This window comes from Balaenoptera borealis (genome assembly GCF_965194805.1).
Source record: "Balaenoptera borealis genome assembly, contig: HAP1_SCAFFOLD_1103, whole genome shotgun sequence".
In the NCBI taxonomy this organism is placed as follows: Eukaryota; Metazoa; Chordata; class Mammalia; order Artiodactyla; family Balaenopteridae; genus Balaenoptera; species Balaenoptera borealis.
This window is the reverse complement of record NW_028123110.1, coordinates 78,203-90,390: the sequence shown is the minus strand read 5'-3', so window position 1 is coordinate 90,390 and position 12,188 is coordinate 78,203. Positions and strand designations below refer to the sequence as shown.

At 49.2% G+C, this 12,188-nt stretch overlaps 1 protein-coding gene across 1 annotated transcript; it reads right to left on the bottom strand.

The window, feature by feature from the left end:
* Positions 1-8,854: 8,854 nt before the first annotated feature.
* On the bottom strand, positions 8,855-11,543 carry LOC309621853 (DPEP2 neighbor protein-like; the record flags this gene model as incomplete). Its single annotated transcript, XM_082409179.1, has 3 exons — positions 8,855-8,985; positions 10,168-10,350; positions 11,477-11,543. 3 exons carry the CDS (start codon positions 11,541-11,543, stop codon positions 8,855-8,857), a joined length of 381 nt encoding a protein of 126 aa, XP_082265305.1.
* Positions 11,544-12,188: the final 645 nt, after the last annotated feature.

Sequence of the window (12,188 nt, the reverse complement as noted above, 5' to 3'; positions counted from 1 at the left end):
TCCAGTTGTGGCAAGTGGGGGCCACTCTTCATCGCGGCGCGCGGGCCTCTCACTATCGCGGCCTCTCCTGTTGTGGAGCAGAGGCTCCAGACGCTCAGGCTCAGTAGTTGTGGCTCACGGGCCCAGTTGCTCCGCGGCATGTGGGATCTTCCCAGACCAGGGCTCAAACCCGTGTCCCCTGCATTGGCAGGCGGATTCTCAACCACTGCACCACCAGGGAAGCCCCCCCACCCCGATAGTTTTAAAACCAGCCTCAGTCATGCTTGCTTCAAGACTTTTCCTGGCATCATGGACCACTGGATACTTTGGCTAGGTGTTAAACTCTCTTGTCCTTTGCCCGATTCCCATCGTGGTGACTTAGTTGCCATCTTGGGCACTCTTGGCATGAGTCCTAGACATGAATCCAGCTCAATGGCTTGGGCCCTGCTCCCTGCTGGCTGACTGTCCTAATGCCCAGTGCCTCCTTTCTGCTTGGACTTCTGAGGGCCGCAGCCCCAGGACCCTCACTCTGTGTTCCCGGCTCTATTCAATGCCAACTGTATGTCTTTTGCTTGCTGTATGTCCCCTGCCCCAGTACCTCCTACTGGCTTTGACCTTCCTGTTTCAGGTCCTCTTATTGCGACCCTTTGTGTATAAGCCAGATCTGTTTGCCCTTCCTTCAAGGGGAGCTATTTCCCTGGTGTTTCCCTAGATGCTTATGATGAGACCCCTGCCAGAACTACACCAATCAGACCCTCCATGTTCACACTTGGGTCTGAACCCTTTCAGCGAGAGCAGGTTGGAAACCCATATAGACATAAATATACAATGTGTACAAATCAAGTATTTTAAAGATTGTAAAGAATTCTTGTGAACGTATTAGGTTAGGGAAGTCAAGCAGGATCATCATATGATGGCATAATCATGCACATGTACATAAAATTTTCTATATTTATATGATGCCATTTTAATAGATGTGCCCATCTTTTCAAAGTTCTAATCTGTGGCAGTGAGCAGTAGGGGGACGGGGTGGGTCACAGCAGGAAGAGGCATTCGCTGCCTTAGGCACTTAAACCATTGCTCTCTCTTCAGAATGGCTCAGCCAGCAGGATTCTGTGGGGTCTACCTCCTGGCACCGTGCTCCAATCGCCGGATTTTGGGTCTGGGGCAACCCAGGTCTTCGTCTGACTCTTCCGGAGCGCGCTTTCTCTTGGGAGCACGTCTGGGGACTGGCTTCTCTGCTTCCACCTTTGCTGGCGTGGCCAAAGGAACTGCTGCTGCAAAGAAAATCAGAACTGATCAGTCACTTCTGCTGTACACAGCCTCCTGCCAGAATTTCCCTCTCTCATGTCTCTCCCAGTTTCTGGCTGAAGACCTTTCATCTACTTGACATCCAGAACACAGCCTTGGCCCATCACCTCTATGAGCCCCTAGAGACGGGACACTGGCTGCAAAAGCAATTCCTAGAGCCTACGGCTGCAGCACATGAGGAAGTCTCTTCACCGTTTCCAGGGAAAACAGGAGAACCCGAAAGTCATAGCAATCATGAGCCTCTCCATCTCTCCCTTCCACAACAGAGAGAACATTTCTTGCAGTCTGTCACTTCTGAGGCTTTAATGGAAATGTCTTTCAAGTTTTGGAAAAAACTAATCTAATATAAATTGGTTAAGGACCCCTCCCACCTTGGCAACCCCTCTTGGGCCCCATTTATACTTCCTGTTTCAACCACACTGAACTCTAGCCCTCTGATACTTTTATGTAGATTAGAACAAGGCCAAATACTGAGGCAGAGTGATCAGGAGACTGAGAACCGCGTTCTGGGTACCAAGTCTAGGCTCACATCAACCCAGCCTCCTGGGACACCATCTCCTCAGCCCTCCAGTCTCATTAGCACTTCAACACCCCTATTGGTTCTTCCGGTCTTCCCATCAATATGGCACCACCCTCTCCCCTTGTACTCAGCAGCTCAGGATGGGATGTGTCTGAGGGCACCGATGTAGATGTCTACATGACAGCACAGAGGTGCCTGGGTTTGAAGGTGTGTTTCAAGAGTGGCCCTCTTCCTCAAACTGCTCCATTTACCATTTGCCAACAAAAATGCACTTGTCTTTTGCTAAGAGGCCAGTCAGGAAAGGGTCTGAATGGAAGCATCCTGTAGCCCAAAGGGGAAGCTACATTTATAAAGATCAGGACCATCCTGCACACTTGTCCAGGGAGGACCTTTCACTTGTCCTCAGCAGTGAGCACTGTGGGTCCCTGAAGGTGTCCCAGGTCACTGGTATTACTTACAGCTGGGAACGCGCTCAGGTATACGTAGTGGGCAAGCCCCACAGGAACATGAGGCAGCCAGGTGAGGTGGTGTGTACACCATGGCTCCTGTAGAGATGCCCGGTCTCGGTGTACCTGCCGCACTGCCCACCCACGGAACAGAGCACAGGTTCGAGTAAAGATAGAGGATCCGGTCACACATTCTCCCTCAGACAACCAAAGAGGTTGGAGAACTTCTGGTGGAGAACTGTCAGGGAAGTTTCTCTGAGGGCAGCACGTTGGCAGTTACGCTGCCATGGCAACTGGGAGAAGGCCGGTGAGGTCATCACTACCCAGTGAGGTCATAATAAGGAACCTGTGACTTGGGGGTCAGGCTTCAGGAGGAGGGGCAGTTTTGTGGAGGAGAGCAGGGGGAGGGCAGAGGTACTCTGCCTGGCCCCTCACACCTGGGCCTCCCCACCCATGCCCTAGTCTAGCAGACATCCCACGTGGGGCGTGCCGGTGGGCTGGCACAGCCCCAGGGGCCCCAGGAGGGCAAGAGAGACCCACATTCTGAGATTGGCTTGAGAGGCAAGATTAACGTAAGAGACAGCTAGGTTGTATGGCACTGACCCTAAGAGGCAGAGATTTGTGTGGACTGGGGAATCAGGGAAGGCTCCTTGGCAGTGGGCCTGAAGGACAAGTGAGATTTGGACCCATGGGCAAGAGAGGGAAGACATTCCAGTTTGGAAGAATAAAAGCAAAGACACACTCTCCTCGCCCTTGTCCTGCCCCAAGTATAAATTCATAGAACCCTCACATTTTCACAACTGAGGACTGAAGAAAAGCAAGAGGTGAAGGGGCCTACCCAGTGTTACACAGGTAGTGGAGAGGTGTTCTGCTCAATGGTTAGGTTCATGTTGGGGCGCCGGATTTACAGCTGATAGGAATGTGAGGACAAGCTGATGCCATTTCAAACATTTCCAAGTGATACTGAGAGAGATGTTAAAGGTGCAAAATGAGGGTGCTGAATGACCTCACAAAGTGGGAATGGTGGGCCCATTTTCATATGAAATTCAAAACAAGTTCATGACCAAAGGACATAATACAAAATGACAACATAATCATTACACTCCTCTCTCCCCTAGAAGTAACAATCATTATAATCCTCCCTCTCTCCACCATGAAAGGATGAGATAAAGGCTCAGCAGCAGCCCCCGTGAAACACATGGTCACCACCGTGAAGAGGTGTTACTAAGGCGATCTGGTCCGACTCAGAGAAGGAAAGAGACAACTCTGCCCTTAGCCTGATCAGGCCCACAGGAAGGAAGCACACTGGGGGCAGCCTTTGAGAGTGTGGCAATGCGAGAGAACCTTCTTTAGGAGGGGACTCCCTGTTGCCGACCTTGAACAAGCAAGGATGGAACATTCGTTTACTGGGGCTGTTGCAGAGGGGATGTGCCCAGGAGGTAGAGACTGCTTGGACTACTCTTTTAGAGGTTGGGCCACCCTGGTTGAGAACCACAGCACCTTGTATTCCTAAACTGCTTGAATGAGCGGGTGCACGTTAGGACAGACGAAGTCAGGCCTCATTGGAGCAGACTGCCTTTGGGAGTGGTAGAAGGTACAATGGGAAGGGGAATGCTCTGGAGGAGGTTTGTCATGGCAGGTGGGCCAGCACGAGACCATCCAGATTCTCCAAGGCTCCAGAGATGACTTGGCTGGGAGGATCCCTCTGATGTGGTGCGGGGACTCCTACCTTAACAGGACCTGGCTGGGCATCTGCGGGAGGCAGAATAAATGGTTTATTAACTTAAGAGAGCGAGAGACTCACCTGGGGGGTTCCACAAAACCACTTCATAAGACTTGTACCTGGATTCTTGAGCCAACCCTCAGAAAACTTATCTAGATCTGGAGTAGGGCTCTGGAAGCTGCACTTTCAATAAGCTTCCTGGGCAGTCCCACCACAGTGGTCCATGGATAGAGTGGCCAAAGTATTGTGTATTCTCGGTTGCTTTTGGGAGTCAAAGTGGGCAATGTGAAAACCTGCAGCAGGCATACGTATAAACAGGGAATATTCAAGGCAAACAGAGGGGTAGAGTTATTCTATGCATGAATCAGATTTGAGAAAAGCTAGCCTGGTGGTTAAAGAACACAACCCTTGGGAGAGACAGACAGAGCAGATTCTGTCCTACTTACTTGTGTGATTTTGCCCAAGTTCTTTTATCCTTCTGACTGTTTCTTCATATGGAAAAGAGCTGTGGCTGTACATTTAGCAAAATATTCTCTTTTAGCAAAGGTTGCTCTGGGTCCATTTGTGTTCTCTGCAACTTAATCCTTTCCGGTGTGCAAGCATTTTTAAGTTGTTTGGTGAAGTATTACATTTGACTTTCAACTGTTCATTACTTTGGGCAAAGCTTATATAATGCTGCAGAGACTAGAACCTATGCAGAGATAGTGAGAGGATGTGATAAGCGTATTCTGCCGGTTTATCAAAAAGTTGAACCTTTTCTCCTCTTCCTCCGCCTGCCACCAAGAGATGAGAAAGAAGGCAGAGCCTGGAAATGCACACCGAGCAATACTTCTGTGTCAGTTTGCCTTTTATTCCTCTGCCAGTACTTCCCAGAGAGATTTCACCAAAAGTGCCTAAGCTTGCCATGGCCATTGTTGTGAAGAACATTTCTCTCTATTGCTAGTCACATCCCCTTTTCCTTCTCCTGGGCGCTTAATGGATGTTTGGGGGCAGGAAATAAAATTTAAACTAAAACATCAAAAAAAAAAAAAAAGAAAGATGAGCTCAAGTAGGTATTATTGTGGTCCAGATAAGGTTTGGTTCATTCATTCCCTCGATTAGCATTTATCCCCCTTTGTGCCAGGCATGCGGGGAGAGAGAGAAATGTCTTCAAAGAGTCTGTGGTTGTATGGGGGAGGGAGCTGTGGAAATCTGTCATTTAGAAACAGCATGGAAGTGCTAGGGAAAAATTGTTTTGTTCATTTATCTCTCACTCTTCCGTTCACCCATAGCAACTACGAAGGGTTTCACGCGGAGGAACTGGATGCCCTGAACTTGGCATTCTCGTGGGGGGAACAACAATGTAAAGCACCAGCAGTGGTCAGTCACCAGTAGTGATTTCAAGCCAGAAGGAACCACTCAGCAATGGAGAGAGGCACAGGGTGAGCAGTGACTTGCAGAAAGGAGGGGTTATTCATTCCAACTGCTGAGTTCAAGTTCATCTGGGTGGTTGTGTGGTTCGTGCTTACTGCATCTGTTTTTGGAACGTGGCTCCACCGTCCAAGAAGGGTGAGGATGATCACCCTTCTTTCCTCCTGCTGTGCCCCGGGGTCACCCAGCGAGTGTCTGCAGGGATGATCTGCTCTGTACTGGCTTTTCAGTCCCACTCCCGGGAGAAGAGAGACGAAGCTGTGTCTCCACCGCAGCTTGGCCTGATTCAGTCACTGGGTGAAAAGGTGGGAAGAAGGTCAAGTTCATGGGACCTGATACACTGCAGAGTCATTTAGTCCTGAAGTACCAGTTCTGGTTGCTGGTGAGTTGCTTAATCCAGGGACCTGAATGTAATTCCTCCAGAGCCACTGAGACATCACTTCCAGGCCCATGGCGGGATGTAGGGGTGCTGACTTTTCTCAGTGCTAAGGAGCAGCCATCTTCCACTGAGAGAGGACTCTGTGTCAGCAGGAGCAGAACCACACCAGGCACCGAAGAAGGTTCTGCATCCTAACATCTCCCAAAACAGTGATAGATAAGCGGGTAGAAGATGCGACAGGGCATTCACAAAAGAACAGAAGCTTATCCCCAATAAATATGGAAAGATGTTCAACTTCACTACCTAACAAAGAAACGCAAGTTATAAATCTATTTCTTTTTTGCTCATCTAATTGGTAGAAAGTTTTAAGAATGCACAAAATTTGCTGCTAAGGATGTAAGGAAAAGGCCGTTTTCGTCTGTTGCTGCTGATGGGGATGGAAATTGGTGCGAACCTTCTGGAGGGTAATTTGGCAATTTGTGTATCAACAGCCTTAAAATGTTCATACACTTTGAGCCAGTAGTTTTGCTTTTAGCATCTTATCCTAAGGTGAAAGTCAAATTTATGTACAAGACTTATGTTCAAGAATATTCATCTCAGCCAGTAGTGTAATAGAAAAAATATTAGAAGCTACCTAAAAATCCCACAATAGGGGGTTGGTTAAATAACGGATGGCCCAACTTAAGAATGGAAAATAAAGACGCAGACGTAGAAAATGGACTTGAGGACACGGGGAAGGGGAAGGGGAAGCTGGGACGAAGTGAGAGAGTGGCATGGACTTATATATACTACCAAATGTAAAATAGCTAGCTAGTGGGAAGCAGCCGCGTAGCACAGGGAGATCAGCTCGGTGCTTTGTGACCACCTAGAGGGGTGGGATAGGGAGGGTGGGAGGAAGACGCAAGAGGGAGGAGATAGGGGGATATATGCGTGTGTGTAGCTGATTCACTTTGTTATAAAGCAGAAACTAACACACCATTGAAAAGCAATTATACTCCAATAAAGACGTTTTTTTAAAAAAAAGGATGGAAAACAGTTCATTAAAAATGATTTTCTCCAAGAATATTTAATGGTGGGAAGATGTAGTGTAAAAGCAGGGCACAAAATACTAGATGGAGTATTTCATTTTGTTAAAATTTTAATAATACAAGTGCAGAAAAAGTGATTAACGTAACAGTACTGATTTGACTACGGGACATTTTTTTCTTTAAATTTTTCTGTATTTGGTGTTATAAAGCATCATATATCCTCTCTGAGTCTCAGTTTATGTTCTGTGAAGTGGGACTCATCACATCTACACTGCAGTGCGCTCGGGCAGAGCAGCACAATATTTGAAAGTGCCCTTGACAATGACCAGCCCATTGTAATACTCCAGGAATGGTTATACGATCATTGCCAATGACACACCCATAGTCCGGATATTATCCGTAACGATTACTAAGGTTGTTTATCTCCCTCCAGTTTTACTAAGACAGAAAAAGGATTAATTGAAGACTCTTAAGTCATTTTTACTGAGGTTCTTTGTTTTACTTTTTTTTCAAAATACGAATTGTAGGGCTTCCCTGGTGGCGCAGTGGTTGAGAATCTGCCTGCTAATGCACGGAACACGGGCTCGAGCCCTGCTCTGGGAAGATCCCACATGCCGTGGAGCAACTGGGCCCGTGAGCCACGACTACTGAGCCTGCGCGTCTGGAGCCTGTGCTCCGCAACAAGAGAGGCCGCGATAGTGAGCGGCCCGCGCACCGCAATGAAGAGTGGCCCCCGCTCCCCACAACTAGAGAAAGCCCTCACACAGAAACGAAGACCCAACACAGCTCAAAATAAATAAATAAATAAATAAATTTATTAAAAAGAAAAATACTAATTATAAAGTCTGCAGTGGGTATATAGGTGTTCAACTGTTTTCCAGATTTTACGTTTTTGGTTTTGTTTTTAAATTTTGTATTTATTATTTATTTACTACTTTTCTTTTTGGCTGTGTTGGGTCTTCGTTTCTGCGCGAGGGCTTTCTCCAGTTGTGGCAAGTGGGGGCCACTCTTCATCGCGGCGCGCGGGCCTCTCACTATCGCGGCCTCTCTTGTTGTGGAGCAGAGGCTCCAGACGCTCAGGCTCAGTAGTTGTGGCTCACGGGCCCAGTTGCTCCGCGGCATGTGGGATCTTCCCAGACCAGGGCTCAAACCCGTGTCCCCTGCATTGGCAGGCGGATTCTCAACCACTGCACCACCAGGGAAGCCCCCCACCCCGATAGTTTTAAAACCAGCCTCAGTCATGCTTGCTTCAAGACTTATCCTGGCATCATGGACCACTGGATACTTTGGCTAGGTGTTAAACTCTCTTGTCCTTTGCCCGAGTCCCATCGTGGTGACTTAGTTGCCATCTAGGGCACTCTTGGCATGAGTCCTAGACATGAATCCAGCTCAATGGCTTGGGCCCTGCTCCCTGCTGGCCTACTGTCCTAATGCCCAGTGCCTCCTTTCTGCTTGGACTTCTGAGGGCCGCAGCCCCAGGACCCTCACTCTGTGTTCCCGGCTCTATTCAATGCCAACTGTATGTCTTTTGCTTGCTGTATGTCCCCTGCCCCAGTACCTCCTACTGGCTTTGACCTTCCTGTTTCAGGTCCTCTTATTGCGACCCTTTGTGTATAAGCCAGATCTGTTTGCCCTTCCTTCAAGGGGAGCTATTTCCCTGGTGTTTCCCTAGATGCTTATGATGAGACCCCTGCCAGAACTACACCAATCAGACCCTCCATGTACACACTTGGGTCTGAACCCTTTCAGCGAGAGCAGGTTGGAAACCCATATAGACATAAATATACAATGTGTACAAATCAAGTATTTTAAAGATTGTAAAGAATTCTTGTGAACGTATTAGGTTAGGGAAGTCAAGCAGGATCATCATATGATGGCATAATCATGCACATGTACATAAAATTTTCTATTTTTATATGATGCCATTTTAATAGATGTGCCCATCTTTTCAAAGTTCTAATCTGTGGCAGTGAGCAGTAGGGGGACAGGGTGGGTCACAGCAGGAAGAGGCATTCGCTGCCTTAGGCACTTAAACCATTGCTCTCTCTTCAGAATGGCTCAGCCAGCAGGATTCTGTGGGGTCCACCTCCTGGCACCGTGCTCCAATCGCCGGATTTTGGGTCTGGGGCAACCCAGGTCTTCGTCTGACTCTTCCGGAGCGCGCTTTCTCTTGGGAGCACGTCTGGGGACTGGCTTCTCTGCTTCCACCTTTGCTGGCGTGGCCAAAGGAACTGCTGCTGCAAAGAAAATCAGAACTGATCAGTCACTTCTGCTGTACACAGCCTCCTGCCAGAATTTCCCTCTCTCATGTCTCTCCCAGTTTCTGGCTGAAGACCTTTCATCTACTTGACATCCAGAACACAGCCTTGGCCCATCACCTCTATGAGCCCCTAGAGACGGGACACTGGCTGCAAAAGCAATTCCTAGAGCCTACGGCTGCAGCACATGAGGAAGTCTCTTCACCGTTCCCAGGGAAAACAGTAGAACCCGAAAGTCATTGCAATCATGAGCCTCTCCATCTCTCCCTTCCACAACAGAGAAAACATTTCTTGCAGTCTGTCACTTCTGAGGCTTTAATGGAAATGTCTTTCAAGTTTTGGAAAAAACTAATCTAATATAAATTGGTTAAGGACCCCTCCCACCTTGGCAACCCCTCTGGGGCCCCATTTATACTGCCTGTTTCAACCACACTGAACTCTAGCCCTCTGATACTTTTATGTAGATTAGAACAAGGCCAAATACTGAGGCAGAGTGATCAGGAGACTGAGAACCGCGTTCTGGGTACCAAGTCTAGGCTCACATCAACCCAGCCTCCTGGGACACCATCTCCTCAGCCCTCCAGTCTCATTAGCACTTCAACACCCCTCTTGGTTCTTCCGGTCTTCCCATCAATATGGCACCACCCTCTCCCCTAGAAGTAAAAATCAGTATAATCCTCTCTCTCTCCACCATGAAAGGATGAGATAAAGGCTCAGCAGCAGCCCCCGTGAAACACATGGTCAACACTGTGAAGAGGTGTTACTAAGGCGATTTGGTCCGACTCAGAGAAGGAAAGAGACAACTCTGCCCTTAGCCTGATCAGGCCCACAGGAAGGAAGCACACTGGGGGCAGCTTTTGAGAGTGTGGCAATGCGAGAGAACCTTCTTTAGGAGGGGAATCCCTGTTGACGACCTTGAAAAAGCAAGGATGGGACATTCGTTTACTGGGGCTGTTACAGAGGGGATGTGCCCAGAGGTTTGGCCACCCTGCTTGAGAATCAAAGCACCTTCTAGTCCGAAATGGTTTGAATGCTCCAATCGCCGGATTTTGGGTCTGGGGCAACCCAGATCTTTGTGCGACTTTTCCGGAGAGTGCTTTCTCTTGGGAGCACGTCTGGGGACTGGCTTCTCTGCTTCCACCTTTGCTGGCGTGGCCAGAGGAACATCCCCGTAGGCCCGGTAGCCACCAACCAGGCAGTATGTCTCCCCATGCCAGCCCAACTGCGTTTCTCCACACCCTCGGTAGAGGACATGGTAGTGACCAGGGGTAGGGGGAGAAACGGGAGCCACTGCTGCTGCAAAGAAAATCAGAACTGATCAGTCACTTCTGCTGTACACAGCCTCCTGCCAGAATTTCCCTCTCTCATGTCTCTCCCAGTTTCTGGCTGAAGACCTTTCATCTACTTGACATCCAGAACACAGACTTGGCCCATCACCTCTATGAGTCCCTAGAGAAGGGACACTGGCTGCAAAAGCAATTCCTAGAGCCTACGGCTGTAGCACATGAGGAAGTCTCTTCACCGTTTCCAGGGAAAACAGGAGAACCCGAAAGTCATAGCAATCATGAGCCTCTCCATCTCTCCCTTCCACAACAGAGAGAACATTTCTTGCATTCTGTCACTTCTGAGGCTTTAATGGAAATGTCTTTCAAGTTTTGGAAAAAACTAATCTAATATAAATTGGTTAAGGACCCCTCCCACCTTGGCAACCCCTCTTGGGCCCCATTTATACTGCCTGTTTCAACCACACTGAACTCTAGCCCTCTGATACTTTTATCTAGATTAGAACAAGGCCAAATACTGAGGCAGAGTGATCAGGAGACTGAGAACCGCGTTCTGGGTACCAAGTCTAGGCTCACATCAACCCAGCCTCCTGGGACACCATCTCCTCAGCCCCCCAGTCTCATTAGCACTTCAACACCCGTCTTGGTTCTTCCGGTCTTCCCATCAATATGGCACCACCCTCTCCCCTAGTACTCAGCAGCTCAGGATGGGATGTGTCTGAGGGCACCGATGTAGATGTCTACATGACAGCACAGAGGTGCCTGGGTTTGAAGGTGTGTTTCAAGAGTGGCCCTCTTCCTCAAACTGCTCCATTTACCATTTGCCAACAAAAATGCCCTTGTCTTTTGCTAAGAGGCCAGTCAGGAAAGGGTCTGAATGGAAGCATCCTGTAGCCCAAAGGGGAAGCTACATTTATAAAGATCAGGACCATCCTGCACACTTGTCCAGGGAGGACCTTTCACTTGTCCTCAGCAGTGAGCACTGTGGGTCCCTGAAGCTGTCCCAGGTCACTGGTATTACTTACAGCTGGGAACGCGCTCAGGTATACGTAGTGGGCAAGCCCCACAGGAACATGAGGCAGCCAGGTGAGGTGGTGTGTACACCATGGCTCCTGTAGAGATGCCCGGTCTCGGTGTACCTGCCGCACTGCCCACCCACGGAACAGAGCACAGGTTCGAGTAAAGATAGAGGATCCGGTCACACATTCTCCCTCAGTCAACCAAAGAGGTTGGAGAACTTCTGGTGGAGAACTGTCAGGGAAGTTTCTCTGAGGGCAGCACGTTGGCAGTTACGCTGCCATGGCAACTGGGAGAAGGCCGGTGAGGTCATCACTACCCAGTGAGGTCATAATAAGGAACCTGTGACTTGGGGGTCAGGCTTCAGGAGGAGGGGCAGTTTTGTGGAGGAGAGCAGGGGGAGGGCAGAGGTACTCTGCCTGGCCCCTCACACCTGGGCCTCCCCACCCATGCCCTAGTCTAGCAGACATCCCACGTGGGGCGTGCCGGTGGGCTGGCACAGCCCCAGGGGCCCCAGGAGGGCAAGAGAGACCCACATTCTGAGATTGGCTTGAGAGGCAAGATTAACGTAAGAGACAGCTAGGTTGTATGGCACTGACCCTAAGAGGCAGAGATTTGTGTGGACTGGGGAATCAGGGAAGGCTCCTTGGCAGTGGGCCTGAAGGACAAGTGAGATTTGGACCCATGGGGAAGAGAGGGAAGACATTCCAGTTTGGAAGAATAAAAGCAAAGACACACTCTCCTCGCCCTTGTCCTGCCCCAAGTATAAATTCATAGAACCCTCACATTTTCACAACTGAGGACTGAAGAAAAGCAAGAGGTGAAGGGGCCTAC